Here is a 20,634-nt window from a genome sequence, read left to right on the forward strand (position 1 = left end):
CTATGACTGGTCCTTTCATTCTCTTATGAGTGTTTTTGAAGAAAATAATTTTTTCATTTTGATGAAGCCCAATTTATCAGTTTTTACTTTTATAGATGACTTTGTATATAAGAAATATTTGCTTAACCAGAAGTCACAAACATTTTCTCTTACATCTTCTAAACATTTTCTAATTTCTTTATTTGGGTGTATGATAAATTTTTGTATACAGTGCAAAGTATGGATCAAACTCATTTTTTTAAACATACGGATGTCAATTTTCCCACCACCACTTATTGATAAAACTCTTCTTTCTCCATTGAGTTTCCTCTCTACCACTGCCAAAAATCCACTGTCCCCATACAGCTGACCCTTGAACAACATAGGTTTGAACTGTATGAGTCCATTTATACATGGATTTTTTTGGATAAATACATTTAGGGTACTGCAGAGTAAAGTACTGTACAGAAATTATTTTAATAATATTTTTTCTAGTTTACTCTATTGTAAGAACACAGTGTACAATACATATAACATACCAAAATGTGTTAATTAGCTATTTATGTTCTCAGTAAGGCTTCTGTTCAACAGTAAGCTATTAGTAGTTAAGTTATTGGAGAGTCAAGAGTTATACACAGATTTTCGACTGTGTAGAGTATCAGTCCCCAACCCCTGTGTTTCAAAAGTCAACTGTATATGTAGGTATATTTCCCAGTTGGTGATTATGTGTGTCATTGCTTCTATCCATAAGACAGTTTTACTCCTTCATTTCTAATTAGATGTTTTTTTTTTGTCTTATCTGATTCACTGGCCAGAACTAGTATAATGCTTAGTGATGAGAGTGACATCTTTGCCTATTTTCTGAACTTAGGGGGAAAAATTCAGTCTTTCACCATTAAATACAGTGTTAGCTATACATTTGTTTATAGCTTTTCTTTATCAAGCTGAGAAACTTCCCTTCTTGTTTTGCTGAGAGTTTCATCAGGATTGGATACTAGATTTCATAAAATGCTTATTCTTTCTTTTAAAGTTTACTTATTTATTTTGAGAGAGAGAGAGAGAGAGAGAGCAGGAGGGAGAGAGAGAATCCTAAGAAGCTCCACTCTAGCAGTGCAGAGCCTGATATGGGGCTCGAACCACAAACTGTGAGATCATGACCTGAGCCAAAACCAAGAGTCAGAGCCTTAACCAACTGAGCCACCCAGTCACCTCAGCCTCCTTAACCGTTTTTAGATTTCTTGTGTATGTTTTCTCACCTATAAAATGGGTCTACTTCACCATGTTTTTGTCATCAATATTAAATGAGAATGTATGCAAACTTATAAATGATAAATCTCTCTGAAATATTTTTTTTTCTTGGAAGGCTATCTTTGTATATGCTCTCAGATAATGTTTTCTTTTAACTTATCAACAAAACCTGTAGGGAGATCAAAATATCAAAGAATAAGTAAGAACAGAGCTGATTTCCACTTTTGTTAAAATTTTATAGGCAAATATTTTGGAAATTTTGCACTGTATAATCATTTATCTGGGCTGAGTCTAGCTGGGGTGAACTATGAATACTCAAAAATATTGTGCAAGAGTCATTTTTTTATTCTAAAACGTGATTACTTTTGTTTAAAGAGGAAGCCATAAGACAAAGGTACATGTCAATCTTTGAATTTAAACTTTATTCAAGTAAAAATTCATGTAGTAGGAATGACAGTGATGTTATAGTTTTTTTTTTTTTTTTTGCATGATGTTTCAAGAAACGTACTTCTCCATTCTGATCCCTTTCAGTGACCAAAAGTCTATGATTATACAACTTTCAAAATTCTCAACTTGATTCAATTCATTAAGTTTAAAGTACCAAATTGCTATCAAAGTCCGAAGTTGTCATCATAGACTATGCTGCTTTTGTAAATCACTGTATGAAAGAGATTTCTATAAAGATCCAGGAGAAAAAAATGCATTACTGTGTGGAACCATATTTGTAACTAACATGCCTAAAATCCCCTGCGATATGTATTAACTAAATGATGCAGCCCTCTTCACTTAGTTTTGCAATGCATACTGGGCGTCTCAGTAAATTTTGTTTTCACACAGGCAAGTAGCCTTGCACTTTTCCTGAAGCAATTCATGTCCACAGCCGGCTGTTGTCTTCAGGGAATCACAGTTACTAAGGAGATCTTCATACTCGCAACTATTGGCTGTGACAAAAACAAATTATTTACCTCATTATCATATTCCTTAGTAGCAGCAAAACAATCCACACATTCAAAGTGCATGAGATGGGTAGGAGACTGGACAAAACAAGTCAACATCACTTACACAATGATGGGCTTTTCCTTTCTTAAGGGACATATCAGGTGCCTTAGTCAAGCTCACTGATCAATCTAACACTTTTTTATTTTGAATTTGGTCATGTTTCTAAATGAATTGACCTACTTTTCTCCCTTAGCCAAAAGAGTAAAATGAATATAAATAAATCTCTCTACACCTGCAGTATAATGTAGGGGCCACTAGTCACATGTAGCTATTGAAATTTAAATTATTCTAAACTAAAGTAAAAAATTTAGTCCCTTAATCTTACTAGCCACATTTCAAGTGTTCAAAGGTCACATGTGACTAATGGCTAGTTGTAAGACATATGCTGATAGAGAATATTTCCTTCATTTCATACTCTTCAATAGCACTGTTTCAGACTCCAAAGCTTTCTTTCTGGAGAAACAGATATCTATGGGAAGATAAAGATGCAAAACAATGATAATATGCACTCTTTCCTTCTGGTATTTCTTGGATCCCCCCCAAACTCAATAAATTTCAAGCTACTCATCATACTGCCCACAAGGTTGACAATTCTTGGGTATGGTCTCCTTGTACCCCTCCCACAATCTCAGACAAATGGCTCTCTGACTACTCAGTAATTTAGGCCGAGACTGGATCAGTCAGAACTTCATCTTTCCTACTTCAGACCAGCATTCAACCAGGACGGGTAACAAACCCTGGCTATTCTATTCCTTGTTTTCCAACCCTGTCCAATTATCTCATTCATTTTGTCAGTAATGCAGTAAAGACATTTTTTTTTTTTTTTTTTTTTTTTTTTTTTTACCCATAGTTTTCAACAATTTTCTAGCTGGCTTCCATCCAATTGTTTCTACATATTATTGTTAGGAAGCTCTTTATAAAACATGGTTCTGGCCCTGTCACTCTTCTGTTTAAAACCTTTCAGTTGAGTGCTTATTGATAACAGGATAAATTCCATGCTTCTTAGCAAATAGCATTCAGAAGAGTTGTTAATATGTAACCCTTTTTTCTTCATTAGTTGATTTATAGCTTTAATACAATCAATATTACGAATTATACCTATATAATTCAGTCAGTAAGAATGCTAACTAAAGGTGAATGTACTTGAAAGGTAAAAAATCTCAACAAATGATATTTATTCAACTCTTATTCATAATAATTTTAATCCAAACATCCCAACTATAAAGAGCTAACAGCTATTTTTACTTCATTACAACTTTAGAAATCATATATATGATATTTTTTTAAATTCTCTCCTGTTGCAACAATATTTTTGTGGGTCTACGAGTCAGTGCTACATACAGATTTGATTTTGCCATTAAAAATATGCAGTGAACTACTATCAAAACACAGGGAGAGTAATTATTAAGTTAAACACTGTGATTTCAATTATACTACAGGAAAAAGAGGAAATCAGCATGATGAACTCATTAGCACACAAAAATATAATATTTCATTTGTCTGTCTAGATTGAGCTATAATGTGATCTTACACCCATAGATTTACATTTCAAAATAAGACTTTCGGTATAAAGATACTAACTTTGAGGAAATGAACTATTTACCAGAAATATGTATAGTTAATATTAATGAGCTTTGCATAGTCACAAAAACACATTGATGGTAGATCTTTCATTATCTTACATGTGGTAATATTTTCACTGCAAGTAATGTGTAGGTTACTAAATAAACTGTGTAAAATATTTACATAAACACAGTCTGTTAAGTAACATATTTGTCTTTTGCATAAGGATACTATTTAAATTGGTTCCTTTAGGAGATTTCTTAACCCATAAAAATAAAATAAAACATCAACTGTTTCTTATAATAGCAAGGTAATCACTTCAAACTTACTGCATAGTCCATCCTCACAGTTACCAGGGCAACTGGCACAAGGTGTTCCTTGCTGGTAAGGGGTATTCTTTTTACTCACATTGTTACCGCTGGAATTTAAAATACATAATGTCAAATAACTTCACTTTACAGTTTAGTTTATACTCCCCCAAAGCAGTATAAATTACCAAATATGCATGACTATTAAATGCCTTTAGGTATGTTAACAAAACTGAAAAAATATAATTCCCAGTGAGTAATTCAGGTAACATTCAAATTAAGAAAATACTTCACATATTGACCCATGTCCTTGACTATAATTTTTCAATCTGAGCAACTAAATCACATTAATGGGAGTGTAAAGTTTTTAGAGTATATTTCAATGTGGCAACACTTTTCATCTCCCACTAGACATGGTCAAATTTGTTAAGACAGTACACCCAATGTGAGTGCTAGGGAATACAGCATATCCGCCAAGAGAGACAAAAGAGCCTCTGGAACATAGGGATTATAGTTTGGAAAAGAATATTTAATATTACAATATCACTTTTATTTGAAACATAATAAAATACCAAATTTCATATATATATATATATATATATATATATATACACACACACACACACACAGACAGACACACATATATATACATTTTACTTTTAGAATGAGAGTAGTAATATTTAAGTAGTTAGTGGTGTGTGTGCTTGTCAGACAGGGAAGGAAAAGAAGGTTTGTGAATTTCTAGAGGCGGTATGTGAAAGATTTTTGTTTACTAAAAAGGGAACGTTAATTAAAAAAAAGTTTTGAGAAGCATGAATATCCAGAGTGTAATCACATTATAGTGACTAACTTATAACTCACTTGTGATCATTACCTATTGGCCATTTAATTCATTTGAAATACAAGGGAGTCCAAATATCAATAGTGTCAAGTGGGACAAAGACACAAGGCCATGCATTTGAATCTCAGGCCCTACACAGGATATATCTGAATGTGTGTGAGCCCCTGGAAAAATGTGAACTAGACACAAACATGTTCCGAAAGTGCTCTCACCCCTGCTTCCCCTCATTATTCACTCCAACTCTCACTTCAGATACCTGGCGTCAGACCCTCCTCTCTTATAGCCAGACAGTGAATTTGGATGCATTCTCCTAAGAACTTTTCAATTCTTTCTACTAAACCCTCATAGGTGCTTGCAGGAAGATGGCATTGGAAGTCACACTTCTCAAACGGGAGATCCATATACTTGGGTTATCGACAGTCTCAAAATAAAACCCGAAGGAAGCTTGGTTTTAGGGGTCTCCTGTCCCTGGTGGCAAGGAATTTCAAACATTTAAAGAAATTAAGGTTAACAGATATGCTGAGATTAGATCTTCAGTATATCCACAGAATTTATTTTGGGTAAGTTCAAACATAATCTTTGATGAAAGAACACATTTCCTGCTGCAAGTCAGGACCTTAAAGGATGGTTCATTATGGAGATTTTGTGCAAACTTCTGAAAAACAAGGATTAAGGATGTTCTCTCCTGGACTCTGAAATACATTAAAGATCTCTTGAAAACACCTTTGAGAGCCAATGAATGAGTCATCTGTGATGGTAATAACATAGGCAGCATTTTAGATAAGCAGGGGTGGGAACATTTTAGCAGAAAGAGCTGAAATCACAATCAGCCATTCCCAGTTTCCCAGTCCAATACCATCCATTGCTTAACCATCAGGCTGCCACCTTCCTAGCGTATGAAGTTAGTGAGAACTAATGACATCAAATCTACAGAAATGCACACTACCCACGCTTTCCCTCATTATAGCTGTGAGCCTAAGGGAAAGGTCACTGAGAGAAAAGATGTCACATTAAGGAAAGAGAGTTTCAGATTTTACACTTGGAATTTAGAATGTGGTCTCTTCTCTGATAATTGAATGTATCACGACTTAAAAGGCATTTCTAAAGATCTATCCCTTTTGGATAGGCCTAGAGGGTATTATGCTAAGTGAAATAAGTTAGACAGAGAAAGACAGATAGCACACGATTCACTTGTATGTGGATTCTAAAAAACAAATCAGGCAAATAAGCAAAAAGCAGAAACAGACCATAGGTATAAGGGGGTGGGGGATGGGTAAAATGGGTAAAGAGGAGTGGGAGGTATGAACTTCCAGTTATGGAATAAATAAGTGATGGGGATAGAAGGTACAGCATAGGGACTATAGTCAATTGTATTGTAATAGCATGTAATAGCATGGTGACTGATGATAGCGACACTTGTGAGCATGGCATAAGGTATAGACTTGCCACTATGTTATATACCTAAAACTAATATGACATTGTGGATCAACTATGCATGAATTTTAAAAAATGAAAAAAAAATTCCTTCCTTCCCTTTACTGAAATGTGTTTTATATCCCAGTTTGTTTATTCCGTAAGAATTTCAAAATATTAAACTGCACATAGGATTATTGTGTTAAACTCTAAAGTATATACTTACGCAGGACAATATTGGCAAACATAGTAGTATTTTAAACTTTCTTGATTGGGACAATAGGCAATTCCACATCCAACGTGGAAAGAGGAATACCAGACAAGCTACAAATCCAAAAAGGAATATGGGAGAGTACATTAAAGAAGATAGAAAATATTGAAAAAATAATAACAAATGTAAAACTGAAAACATGGTACTATTATAGTTTGTAGCCAAGTACCTTATGGAAATATTTAGTTCAATTATTGAAACAAAGTCACAAATTTTAAAATATTAAATTTTAACATGCATTCACTATTTTATCCAATCCTAATTTAGAAAAAGAATGGAGTATGCTTTCTTACCAAGAGTTTTGCAAACTATGGGGAAAAAAGACAGCTCTAGATGAAGTACCAGCTAATGCTAGGACTATTCTATCTAGTCAGGTTCTTACCCAAATTAAATATTGGGCTTGGTCATAATTTAAAATTTATTTAATTATTTTGAGAGAGAGAGAGAGAGAGAGAGAGAGAGAGAGAGAGAGAGAGAACACACACAAGTGGGGAAGGGGTAGACAGAGGGAAGAGAGAGAATCCCAAGCAGTCTCCACGCTGTCAGCTCAGAGCCCTACATGGGGCTCGATCTCATGAACCTGAACCGAAATCAAGAGTCAGACACTTAACTGACTGAGCCACCTGGCGCCCCAGGGCTTGGTCATAATTTAAAGATGCTTTCTATATTAGAGCATTTGTGGCAAAAGTGTTTTCATTTGTTTCTCTTACCTGGGTGTAATGTCCAACAACTGAACTGGAACTCTTAGGTCCTACACCATAGACAAAATTATTGCGTTCCTCATACCAGTTTTGGATCGCATTCGACCAGGAAGCAGGGTCACTTGACATATAGAGATTCTCACCACATTTTGTACCTAAAGAGAAACATCATTCATGAGGAATCAATAAAGTATGCAATGGCAAAAGCAACCAACTATAGGAACACAAGGTTGCCTTTCAAACATAGTGCCTATACTTGCCAACTGTTAATACATAATAAAAGGACTTCTGTCCTTATCAGCTATAAAGTTGAATAGAAGAACAGATCTGTCTAGCATGCTAAGGCTGGCCTCATCATGTACAACTTTGAGTAGGTTGAGAAGACCGTATGCTTTAAAAATCCTCTGGATTGCCAAAAATGCATTCTTTTTCATGCTAAATTCACATGTATAATATCTTCTATGCTCTCAGCTTTGTATTGTAAATTTGCAAAAAGCAGTGACCAACTTTTATTCTTTTCCTCTTCTTGTTCACCCTCACCAGAGATTTTTCATATACTGGACTCTGAGTAAATGATTATGATTATGATTATGATTATGATTATGATTTTGTGTGAACTTGGATAAAAAGATCTAGAAGTGATTTTAAGAGCACCAGTTAAGAGGCAACTGACATCAGGGGGGGACGGAAGTTTTGAAAGTTTTTGGATCCTCCCTTAATCAATGAATCAGAATATCATAAGGCCAAATCTTCTGAGGAAGATTTGGTAAGAAAAACCTTGCAGGGTGACATCAGCAAGATGGCAGGATAGGAAGCCCGGATTCTCCTTCCCCTAACAAACACACTGATTCAGCAACAATTCCCAAACAAATTGCCCTTGTGAGAATTCCAAAACTAATGGAAAGTCTTCTATACTCTGGAAAAATATGAGCCCAGACTCACTGAAGCCTGTAGGGAAATTGGGACACCCTCTTGCTAGAATATCTACCCTCAGCACAGTGCCTGCCATATGATCAGGAAGAAATCCCATGTCTCCCAGCTTCTCCCAGGGGAAGGAAAGAATTGGTTTATGTGTCCAGCCACCCAACCTTTCCCAAAGAAAACTTCCCAGATGGGTGGCTTCTGTCTTGTTAGTCTTGGAGCTCTGGTAGTCAGGCACAGGCTAGCCACCTGGAGGAGAATGGAGATAGTGTCTGGGGCTGGTAGATACCATATCTCCTCTCCCTGGCTCAGCACAGAGCAAACATATGAAAAATGATAGTTCTCAGTTTCCTCCTTGGGAAACAAAGTCTTGACTGGTGTGTCTAATGCCTGAATTTCTCCAAGGCTGCCCAAAGAACTCACATATGGCTTGGTATTCTTGGAGCTCTGACAGGTTTGGCACAGTCACAGTCTTGCCCCCTGGGGACAATAGAGATGGTGGTTTGGATTGGTAGATGCCATGGCTCCTCTTCCTTTCTCAGAAACAGAGCCTGTTTCTCCCAAAGGTGGGAAAGAGTTGGTCTGGGCATCCAGGGCCACAAATTTTCCAGATGCTGCTCAAAGGACTGACTTCTGACTTGCCTCTCTGAGAATGTTAACAGACCTCACGTAACAAGATGTGGGGCTCATGAGAATAAAGATTTGCCATAGCTTCCCTCCTTGTTCAGCATAGAGTGAGGAGATAAAAATCACAAGCTTCTAGCCTCTTCCTGGATAGGGAAAGAGTTGGCTGGAATGCCCAAAGATCCTTTGTTTTCAGGGGCCTGCCTGAGGAATTGATATGGATCTTTTCTGACCACAATTTGAATAGACATTCTCCAAAGATATACAAATGACCAACAGGTATATGAAAAGGTGCTCAATGTTGCTAATCATCAGGGAAATGCAAATCAAAATAATGAGATATCACCTTATATCGATAAGGATGTTTATGATGGGTGGAGAAAGGGCAATGAGTGAAGAATGTGGAGAAATTTGAATGGTGTACACTTTTGGTGGAAATAAAAATGGTATAGGTGCTATGGAAAAAAGTACAGGGGTTCTTCAAAAAATTAAAACTAGAATTACCAAATGATCCAGTAATACCACTTCTGAGTACTTATCCAAAATAACTGGAATCAGGTTCTTAAAGAGATATTAGCATTCTCATGTTCATTGCAGCACCATTCACAATAGCCACCATGTGGAAACAACCTAAAATCCATGGACAGATGAATGGATGAACAAAAAGACACATATACATACAATGGATGTCACTCATCCTTACAAAGGAAGGAAATTCTACATTTGGGTGAGAAAATATAGATGAATCTTGAAAATGTTAACTGAAATAAGCCAGTCATAGACAGACAACTATTACATGATTGCATTTACAAGAAGTACCTAAAATAGTCAAATTCATAGAATCAAAGAGTAGAATAGTGGTAGCCAGGGATGGGGGAAAGGAGAAATGAGAAGTCACCAATCAATGGGCATAAAGTTTCAGATAAATAAGATGAATAATTTCAGATGAATAAATTCTTCTATGCAACATTTTACCTAGACAACAATATTGTATAGTACATTTAACTATTTGTTAAAGGTGTAGGTCTCATGTTAAGTATTCTTACCATTATAAAATTAAAAGAGAGAAAGAAGTGTCTTGCTGCCCAGAAATTTTCTCTATCTTTTCTTTTTTTTTACATTTTGTTTTTACATTTTTACTTATTTTTGAGAGACAGAGAGAGACAGAGCACAAGTGGGGGAGGGGCAGAGAGAGAATGAGACACAGAATCCGAAGCAGGCTCCAGGCTCTGAGGTGTCATCACAGAGCCCAACGCAGGGGTCGAACTCACTAACTGTGAGATCATGACCTGAGCCGAAGTCGGATGCTTAACCGACTGAGTCACCCAGGTGCCCCTTCTCTATCTTTTCAAGATCTCAAATAATATTTACATTTTGGTAGCTTGAAATATAAGGTCTACATACTGCTTAAAGCGAGTATAAGATATTCTTGGCTATCACCTTCAATATGGAAAAAATAAACTAAGACTCTAACCATGTAGATTTGTATCATTAAGACCATTTGTTTTCATCTTCTACTGAAAACCATCATTCTCTTCATAATTTTTAACAGATTAGCATCAACAATATAAGCGATAATTATAATGAAAATACAGGTAAAAATTCATTACTTTCAAACTGAGTTGCCTAAATGTATTATGTTTGATAATGTAAATAATTACTTTATGTAAGATTTATGCATAAAAGTATTTTTCTTTCATAGTTTTTATAACCCTTGATAAGATATTGTATAGTTTTTGAGTATAATATATTATCTATGCAAATAAGCCCACAGTCCATACAAAGTAGTTAGCAAAACTTGAAAACTTAATCAATATATGCAAAGTATTCATCATGATTTTAAAAGCTTTAAGTATTTTCAGAGTAAAATTCAGGGAAAAAAATAACAATTTAGTATATTTTATAAATATAAAAGAAGAGATATCAAAATGCCAAACACTTACACAATATCACAAAAATGGCAGTGGATTAGAAATCAATAAGCCTGGCTATACAACTTCAGAATGTGCTCTTAGGTCATTTCTCCCATGTCCCTAATCTTTAAAGTTAGAGAAATGATGACTGTTGACTGTTGACTCATGAGCTGGTTAAGAGGGACAAATGAAGTGTTCCTTCAGAAATTATTTGCATAATGTAAAAAATCAAAAGCACAAAATGGTACTTATAAGGATGTCTCCCTATACAGATACTTTGATTTTAAGAAGAGCAGTATAAGCAACATTTATTTAGTAGATCTTCTTACAAGGTCCCAGAATGTTCCATTCTATTTGATGTTCCATAATATTTTGCAATATTATTTTATTTGTTCACTTATTTAACAGATATTTGCTCATTTACGTACTGGTTTTTCGGTCTTCTGCATTGCTGTGTTCTAAAGTGCACTTGTTTGCCCATTTTTGGGCATTTGCTGCTGTTTCTCTGTTCCATTCCTAAATGTCACAAGAAAAAAATACACTTAGAGATTCAACTCCAAAGAAGCATATGCTTTATAACATACTTGGTCAGTTGATTTGCACTACTTTAAACTTCTCTAGGTATATTATCTAATTGTCAGTGGTATCAGAAGACCTATTTGTTAGGGGTGTGTGTGTGTGTGTGTGTGTGTGTGTGTGTGTGTGTGTGTGTGTTTATCTGCTCCAGTGCCAATTTCTACATGAAAAGTTCATAAATGAAGTGTCTACTGAGAGAAATATCTAATAAAATAATATCTGGCAATTTATGATTGTACAGGAACCACACATAGGATTTTTAGTAATGGGGCTACTCTAAATACTCAACATGTGAAGTCTTGAATTATATTTCCTTAGTAATGAATAGGCCTAGATTGTTCCCAATTTCAGTCATAGCCCATTACATTCAAATGAGAGATATCTAGCTTTTTTGGACGATTCCCTGGAAAGCGGCTGTTATCTACCCTAAATGGCACTGATTTTGAAGGAAAGGGGACTCCGAGGGGGTGCCTGGCTGGCTCAGTTGGTAGAGCATATGACTCTTGATCTTGGAGTCCTGAGTTTGAGCCCCACATGGGCACAGAGATTACTTACAAAAAATAAAATATATGAGGGAAAGGGGACTCCATTATCTTAGACTAAAGTGGATAGTGAACAACATGGCTTCACATTTGAGGTCTGAAGATTTGGCTTCTAATTTTTGCCCTTCCCAACTTAATAAGGCTTATAACGTTGACAAATCATTTAACCATTACAAAGGAAAATTAATTTCTATTTTGCTCATAGTGCAGTTCAAATTAAATAGCAAAACAGACATAAAACTTTGTAAGTCACAAGGTTCTTAAGAAATGCCAGTACCAGCTCCCTGCTCTTACCACCACTGATTGATACCACTAGGCTTTATCACTGCTTCTTACCATCTTCAGCATGTTGCTGGCAGGTGGAGAAACGGATTTCCTTAATTCATTATGTTTATTTACAATCTCTTTTTGGATTTGAGTTTGAGTGGTTAACAAAGCAGTAAAGGATGGATCCTAAAGAGAAATAAAATTAAGGTTATCTTTTTAACATTTGTTAAAATTGCGTATGGTGGGGGCTAAGTTAATTTGAAGGAACAAAGATCACTTTAAAGAGCATTCAGTTCAGGCTCATAGTAGTTGTTAAGAATTGCCAATGGACCTGAGCCAAAGCTATGACAAATAGAAAAGAAGTAACTTGAAGCTTCAAGAATGAGAATAAAATTCATGGCATGATAACTTAAAATCTCCTCTGAGGCCACAGACGCCAATTTCTAGTTTCAAGGAACTCTTAATGTGCTTTTTCTCCTTTAATGGTCCTTCCCAATCCTTTGTTATATCTCTGGTCATTTCCTGGTCTTCATTTACAAAATTATTTAAAAGAGAGATATATTTTGCTCTTTTGAATCACTAAATGTTTGCTAATAAGATTCTTTACATACCTTCTGCCCCATATGGTTTTCTTCACCTTCTCTATGCTTTTTATAGACATATAAGTGATAATATTTTATAACCACAAAGGCACACAATAGGAACATTAAGACACATTCATTCATATTCGATCAGGCTGCAGCAGATAGAATAAGGGTGGAGCTCAAGGTTCATCTTGGAGTTTAAAGGAATCTTAAAATCTGTATTACGGAATGCCAAATGAGTTTTGACCCAGTGTCAGGATTCTCTGGTCTGATGAGTTCTAGTCCTAGCATTCTGTGGTCCTTGGATGTCCTCTTATAAGAGAAGGGTTAAAGAAAGGTGGGGAAACAGCAACGACCAGAGCTTCTCACATTCAGAGATTTTCTGATCAAGAGATAGACACTTTATATGGACACATACCCTCTAATCATTGAAAAGGATGATGGATTTTGTTCTTGGGATTATTTAAGCAAAGTAGCTTATTATATCTTATTTTTTAAATTTACATCCAAGTTAGTTAGCATATAGTGCAACAATAATTTCAGGGGTAGATTCCTTAATCCCCCTTACCCATTTAGCCTATCCCCCCTCCCATAACCCCTCCAGTAACCCTCTGTTTGTTCTCCATATTTAAGTCTCTTATGTTTTGTCTCCCTCCCTGTTTTTATATTATTTTTGCTTCCCTTCCCTTGTGTTCATCTGTTCTGTGTCTTAAAGTCCTCATATGAGTGAGGTCATATGATATTTGTCTTTCTATGACTAATTTTGTTTAGCATAATACCCTCTAGTTCTATCCACGTAGTTGCAAATGGCAAGATTTCATTCTTTTTGATTGCTGAGTAATACTCCATCGTATATATACACCACATCTTCAAAGTAGCTTATTCTAATTGTAAGAGTTGAGTTCAAGAGTAGGGCTCTCACATACCAAGTCTATGAGAATGAATAACAAAGCAAAACAAACACTAAGACCTTTAGAGGTTGTACATTTTAAAACATTTTTTTTAACGTTTATTCATTTTTTGATAGAGAGAGACAGAGCACGAGTGGGGAGGGGCAGAGAAAGAGGGAGACACAGAATCCAAAGCAGACTCCAGGCTCTGAACTGACAGCACAGAGCCCAATGTGGGGCTTGAACTCATGGACCGTGAGATCATGACCTGAGCCGAAGTTGGACGCTCAACCGACTGAGCCACCCAGGTGCCCCAAGAGGTTGTACATTTTCTTAATGTAAAAAATTGGTATATTTTTACCATACAGTAATGATGAAAATTAAACATGGTGATACATGAAGTTGTGTTAATTTAGGGTTATGGTATTGTTAATTTCTTTTTGAGATCACACTGATATGAATTTTAAGAAGTAAATAAGAAAAGATCTTGTGGGGAGAAGACTATCATTTACTTTTTAAATCATAGACCATGGGTCCATTAGAAAAACAATTCAAGCATAATATGTAATTTTAACTTTTTGGTGGTCACATTTAAAAAAAGTAAAATAAGAAGCAGGTAATATTAATTTCTTTTATATATATTTTTATATCTTATTCACCATGATAAATGTACTCTTTAAATGTTTGTTTATTTATTTATTTATTTATTTATTTATTTATTTATTTAGAACATGCAAATAGGGGGAGGGGAGAGAGAGAGAGGGAGAGACAGAATTCGAAGCAAGTTTTGCATTGTCAGCATTGAGCCCAAAGGGGAGCTTTACCTCACAAACTGGGATCATGACCTGAGCTGAAATCAAGCGTCAGATGCTTAACTGACTAAACCACCCAACTGCCCCAATAAGTGTACTCTTTAATCCCCATCACCTATTTTCCTCATTTCCTCACCCACCTCCCCTCTGGTAACCATCTGTTCTGTATAGTTAAGAGTCTGTTTCTTGGTTTCTCTCTCTCTCTCTTGCTTGCTCACTCTTTTTTCCTTTGTTCATTTGTTTTGTTTCTTAAATTCCACGTGAGTGAAATCATATGGTATTTGTCTCTCTCCAACTGACTTATTTCACTTAGCATTATACTCCCTAGATCTATCCCTGTTACTGCAAATGGTAAAATTTAATTCTTTTCTTTATGGCTGAATATATATATATATATATATATATATATATATACACACACGCACATATATATGTACATATATATATGTATGCCATATCTTCTTTATCCATTCATTTATCAGTGGACACTTGGGCTGCTTTCATAGTTTGACTATTGTAAATAATGATATATGCAGGGGTGCATATATATTTTCTAATTAGTGTTTTCATATTCTATGGGTAAATATCCAGTAGTGAAATTACTGAGTCACATGGTAATTCTAATTTTTTGGAAACCTCCATACTGTTTTCCACAGTGTCTGCACCAGTTTGCATTCACACCAACAGTACACAAGGGTTCCTTTTTCTCAAAAACCTCTCCAACACTTGTTTCTTGTGTTTTTTTATTTTAGCCATCCTGACTGGTGTCAGGTGGTATCTCATTGCAGCCTTGATTTGCATTTCTCTGATGATGAGTGATGTTGAACATCTTCTCATGTGTCTGTTGACCATTGGTATGTCTTTTTTATAGACATGTCTGTTCATGTCTTCTGTCCATTTAAAAAAATTTTTTAATGTTTATTTATTTTTTGAGACAAAGAGAAACTGTGTATGAATGAGGGAGGGGCAGAGAGAGAAGGAGATGCAGGATCAGAAGCAGGCTCCAGGCTTTGAGCTGTCAGCACAGAGCCTGATGCAAGGCTTGAACCCACGAACTGAGAGATCATGCCTTGAGCCGAAGTTGGACACTTAACTGACTGCACCACCCAAGCACTCTTCTTCTGTCCATTTTCAATTGGATTATTATTAAAAAAATTTTTTAAACATTTATTCATTTTTGAGTGTGAGAGACACAGAGTGTGAGTTGGGGAGGGGCAGTGAGGGAGACACAGAATCTGAAGCAGACTCCAGGCTCTGAGCTGTCAGCACAGAACCGGAGGCGGGACTCAAACTCAGACAGTGAGATCAGGACCTGAGCTGAAGTCAGATGCTTAACCAACTGAGTCACCCAGGCGCCCCTGGATTATTTGTTTTTGGCATGTTGAGTTGTATCAGTTCTTTATATATTTTGGATACTAACCCTTTATCAGATATGCCATTTGCAAATGTCTTCTCCCATTCTCTAGGCTGCCTTTTAGTTGTGTTGATTCCTTCACTGTTCAGAAGCTTTTTGTTTTGATGTAGTCCCAATAGTTTATTTTTGCTTTTACTTTCTTTGCCTCAGGAGACAGATCTAGAAAAGTGTCCCTACAGCTGATGTCAGAGGCATTACCTCCTGTGCTCTCTTGTAGTATTTTTATGGTTTCAGGTGTCACATTTGGGTCTTTAATCCGTTCTGACTTTATAATTTTGTGTATGGTGAAAGAAAGTGGTCCAGTTTCATACTTTTTCATGTGACTGTCCAGTTTTCCCAACAACAGTTGTTGAAGAGACTGTCTTTTTCCCATTGTATATTCATTCCTCCTTTGTTGAAAATTAATTGACCATCAGTTGTGGGTTTATTGCTGGGTTTTCTGTTCTATTCTGTTGATCAATGTGTCTATTGTTATGCCAGTACCATACTGTTTTAATTACTACAGCTTTGTAATGTAACTTAAAGTCTGAAATTGTGATACCTCCAGTTTTACTTTTCTTTTTCAAGATTGCTTGGCTATTTGAGGTCTTTTGTGGTTCCATACAAATTTTAGGGGCCTTGTTCTAGCTCTGTGAAAAATGCTGTTGGTATTTTGATAGGGCTTGCATGAAATCTGTGGATTGCTTTGGGTAATATAGACATTTTAATAATATTTGTTCTTCGAACCCATGAGCATGGAATGTCTTTCCATTTGTTAGTGTCCTCTTGAATTTCTTTCATCAGCATTTTATAGTTTTCAGAGTATGGGTCTTTCATGTCTTTGGCTAAGTTTATTCCAAAATATTTTATTGTTTTTGGTGCAACTGTAAATGAGATTGTTTTTTCAATTTCACATTCTGATGCTTCATTATTAATGTATAGGAATGCAACAGATTTCTGTATATTGATTTTGTATCTTGTGACTTTCCTGAATTGACCTATCAGTTCTAGTAGTTTTTTGGTGGAGTCTTTCAGGTTTTCTATATAGTATTCTGTCATGTGCAAATAGTGAGAGTTTTACTTCTTTCTTACCAATTTGGATGCCTTTCATTTCTTTACGTTGTCTAATTTCTTTGGTGAGGACTTGCACTACTATGTGGAATGAAAAGTGGTGATAGAGGGCATTCTTATCTTATTCCTGACCTAAGGGGAAAAGCTCTCATTTTTTCACCATTGAGTATGATGTTGCTGTGAGTTTTCACATAAGGCCTTTATTATCTTGTGTTCTCTCCAGACTTACTTTGCAAAGGCTTTTTATCATGAAAGGATGTTGTACTTCGTCAAGTTTTTTTTTTAGAATTATTGAAATTATTGTTATTTTTTATCCTTTCTCTTAATCACATGATGATTCACATTGATTGTTTTGCAAATATTGAACCACACTTGCATCCTGGAAATAAATGCTACTTTATTGTGGTGTATGGTTTTTTAATGTATTCACATTATTTTAAATAATAAATTTTATTTGTAATGAGTTGACTAGAAGTCTACAAAAATTGTATGTCTACGTCCTAATCCCCAGATTCTGTCCATGTGACCTTATCTAGGTAAGAGTCTTTGTAGATATAATTAAGTTTAGGATCTCAATATTAAATCATCCTGGATTATTCAAGATTATTATTATTCAAGTAGGGTCTAAATCGAATGACAAGTACCCTTATAAGAGACACAGAAAGGAGAAGGGAAGGTAGAGAGTAAGTGATATAGCCACAAGCCTAGTAATCCTAGTGACTGGTGGAAGCCACCTGAAGCTAAAAGAAAAACAGACAACAGATTTCCCTCCCGATCCTCCAGAGGGAGTGTGGCCCTGCCGACATCTAAATTTTAAGCTTCTGGTCTCCAGAACTGTGACAGAATAAATTTCTATTGTTCTAAGCCACATAGCTTGCATTTATTTCTTACAACAGCCCTTAGACCTAATACATTATTTAATTATCTAAAATATAATTCCATCGAGTATTGAATATCTAAGTTAGTTATTGAATATATTTTCTCCCCCTCCTCCTCCTCCTCCTTCTTTTTCAGTACTACATCTTTAAAATCTAGTGTGTATTTTATACTTACAGTATATCTTGTTTTGGACAGCCACATTGTGTTCATTAGCCACATATGACTAGTGGCTGCTGTATTGGAGAGCTCAGCCTTAGAATGTCATCTAGATAATTGCGTTAAGGGATCTGAGCTACCAATCAGTACTTTGTGATGTCCACTCTTGCCCCTTCTACTCTCAAAGGACCTAGCCATCCCGAAAGATACCTGGATAGCTTTAGAAAGATTTTACAATTTAACTTTACCTTTGCTTCTGTGGGTAAAGACGGAAGCAGCACAGCAGCCAGAAACAACGCTATCAGAAATACAGCCATTGCTGGAAAGTAAATCAAAGAGAGCAAAGTTCTGCATTAAAATATGTAGTACATAGACCTCTGACCATGAGAAAAAAAACAATGTAATGATCTTGGCTATTTTAATGGAACTGTAATTCCCAAATTCATAAGAAATGTAACAAGATTTCATCTGGTGCAAGCAAAATCATAGTGGAATCAACTTTGTCACTGATAGGGACAATAAAAAATAAATTGAAACACTTGTCTGACGCTCTTGAAGTATACCTATAAAGGTTAGGAATATATCACCATGTTTCTGCTCAGCTCTATTGCTCCATTAAAATCCATTAAAAATATGGAAAACCAGATTTCTTCAGAGTTAATTGATACTGTATTGATTAATAATCCCAATCTTTGGGGAAAGTTTATTTTCAATGTGCACCATCTCTTGGTGTTCTATAAAAACCAGAACTCTTTGTTCTTTTATTGACATATGACTTTAATCAAGATTCCAAGATTACTATTATACAGAAATAAATGTACACTTTATTAGTGGTTATTTCCCCAGCAGAGGGATTAGAAATTATTTTGATTTTATTCCTTATACTTGCCTATATCTCAAATTTCCCTGTATAAAAAAATAAAATACAAATAATATATTGAAAATCTAGCCTGTCCAAATTTGCTGAACTCATGATTTGGTATAAAAGTTGTTTAATATATTCACTAACTTTTTAAAAGGCATTCAACATTGGGTGGCCCATGTTGTCCTTTCTCAGTTATGTCAAAAAAAATTCTTGGTCCTCTAGGCAAAGCAACAAACCCACTAAAGCTTAAATAAGCACTGATCTTCTGGCAGTTAGTCATATAAATTACTAACTTTGTAAACTGAGGGAATGCTACATTGATTGGTGTTCTTCATGTGAGATTGGTACTCCCACATTCTTGAAGAGAAAGAAAACTCTGAACAATTTATCTGTGGTACTTCTCAGGACTTATTGATGGGTAAATAGTAGACAACTGATACCTGTTCCCTGCATTCCCTTTATCCTCAATAATGTGCTCACAAAAAGGAGAGGAGTGAACATTTATTGACAGTGCGATGCAAAACTTGATGTCTAATTTCACTATCATACCTTGGCTAGTATGACTATATTTTACAGATGAAGAAATTGAAGATTAGGCTAATTTATCTATGCCAATGGTAAGTTCTTAAGTAACTTCAGAAATTAACCTTCAACCAAGTAAGGTCAAAGCCAATGCACACTGACAGGAACATTGTTTTTACCTGAGAAAAGCAATCATTTTGTAGCACACTGGAGGCACTCATCCCTATTTTAACAATACCTGTATTAATACATGACAATGCATGTTCATAGCAAAAATTATCAATATGGAAGTATAAAATATATGCAATTTGCCATATTTACATTTCTTCTAGTTAAGATGGTTCCAGAATAATTGTTTCGAAGTCAAACACAAAAATTCTATTATCTATTTTAAGCTGAAGTGTAAAGAATTAATTTGAGTTTCAACTTGATAAAATGAGTAAAGAGTAAAATTAACTTGATTCTCTTAATAAAAATTTATCCATAATGTTTTGAAAATCATAGATAAACGTATTAAATATATTATTTTTACCACTGGAAAAACAAAGATGACTGACACATAAATGTTCACATTAAAATAAATGAGTTATCACTTACTGTTGGTTCTCAGAGCAGGATGAAGTATTTGCTTTATCTGTAGAAAGAAGGGAGGTGGAGAGGACCTTAGAGCACAATACATGTTACATCTATTTATATTTTAGCAAATTCTGGTTGTGCAAGTAAACCTAAATGAATAGATTTCTGAAACAGAATTTTTCACACCCATATATTCAAATTTCATTGCTAGTTGTCTGGCATTGCTCTTGATATTATTTAGTTTCCATACAGCTTTTAACACAAGTTAATACAGCATGCCTTCCCTCCCTAACCAGCCCCGCCCCCTCTTCTAGATGCTGCTTTTTTGACCTAGTATTTTTATAATAACCACTGATGACTGGTTAATCATTGTGAAGATAACCAGGGTCCTACCTTACAGTTGAACTTCTGTGGCTCAGCTTTTAATTCCCAATTAGCAACTTTCTATGGCTTATTAAACATAGTCTTTAGAAACCATCAGTTCTCAGAAATCCTGAGCGTCAAGGTTCTCTGCTGTAAAATGGGGACTATCACATCAACAGCTTTGCTTTGCAAAGGGTGTGGCACAACATACATAAAGCACCTAACATAGTGTCTGCAATATAATATTCAGTAAATGGAAATTATTAATATTTTTATGATGATCCTTTACAATGTGTGATAGTTTGCTGAGATTGTAAGATCTTTCCATAAATGCATGTTGTTTGACTCAATTTCTAA

General features: G+C 35.3%; 1 protein-coding gene across 2 annotated transcripts; it reads right to left on the reverse strand.

Moving 5' to 3' along the window:
* Positions 1-2,040: 2,040 nt before the first annotated feature.
* LOC115514044 (cysteine-rich secretory protein 2-like) lies at positions 2,041-19,966 on the reverse strand. Of its 2 annotated transcripts, none has more exons than XM_030315695.1 (8): positions 19,936-19,966; positions 18,200-18,270; positions 12,236-12,352; positions 11,210-11,297; positions 7,333-7,478; positions 6,578-6,675; positions 4,119-4,207; positions 2,041-2,168 (listed from the first exon to the last, which is right to left on the reverse strand). In XM_030315695.1, exons 2-8 carry the CDS (start codon positions 18,266-18,268, stop codon positions 2,041-2,043), a joined length of 735 nt encoding a protein of 244 aa, XP_030171555.1. In that variant the 5' UTR covers positions 18,269-18,270; positions 19,936-19,966. The 2 variants fall into 2 exon arrangements, with proteins under 2 accessions (XP_030171555.1, XP_030171554.1); XM_030315694.1 differs by having other exon boundaries at positions 18,200-18,326.
* Positions 19,967-20,634: the final 668 nt, after the last annotated feature.

This window comes from Lynx canadensis, chromosome B2 (genome assembly GCF_007474595.2).
Source record: "Lynx canadensis isolate LIC74 chromosome B2, mLynCan4.pri.v2, whole genome shotgun sequence".
Lineage (NCBI taxonomy): Eukaryota > Metazoa > Chordata > Mammalia > Carnivora > Felidae > Lynx > Lynx canadensis.

Coding starts and splice junctions, on each gene's coding strand:
- LOC115514044 (XM_030315695.1), bottom strand. CDS start 18,268: ATGGCTGTATTTCTGATAGCGTTGTTTCTGGCTGCTGTGCTGCTTCCG. Junction 12,353..18,199: donor CTTTACCCACAGAAGCAAAG/GTAAAGTTAAAT, acceptor ATTTCTCTTTAG/GATCCATCCTTTACTGCTTT. Junction 2,169..4,118: donor CTGTGAGGATGGACTATGCA/GTAAGTTTGAAG, acceptor TTTTTGTCACAG/CCAATAGTTGCGAGTATGAA.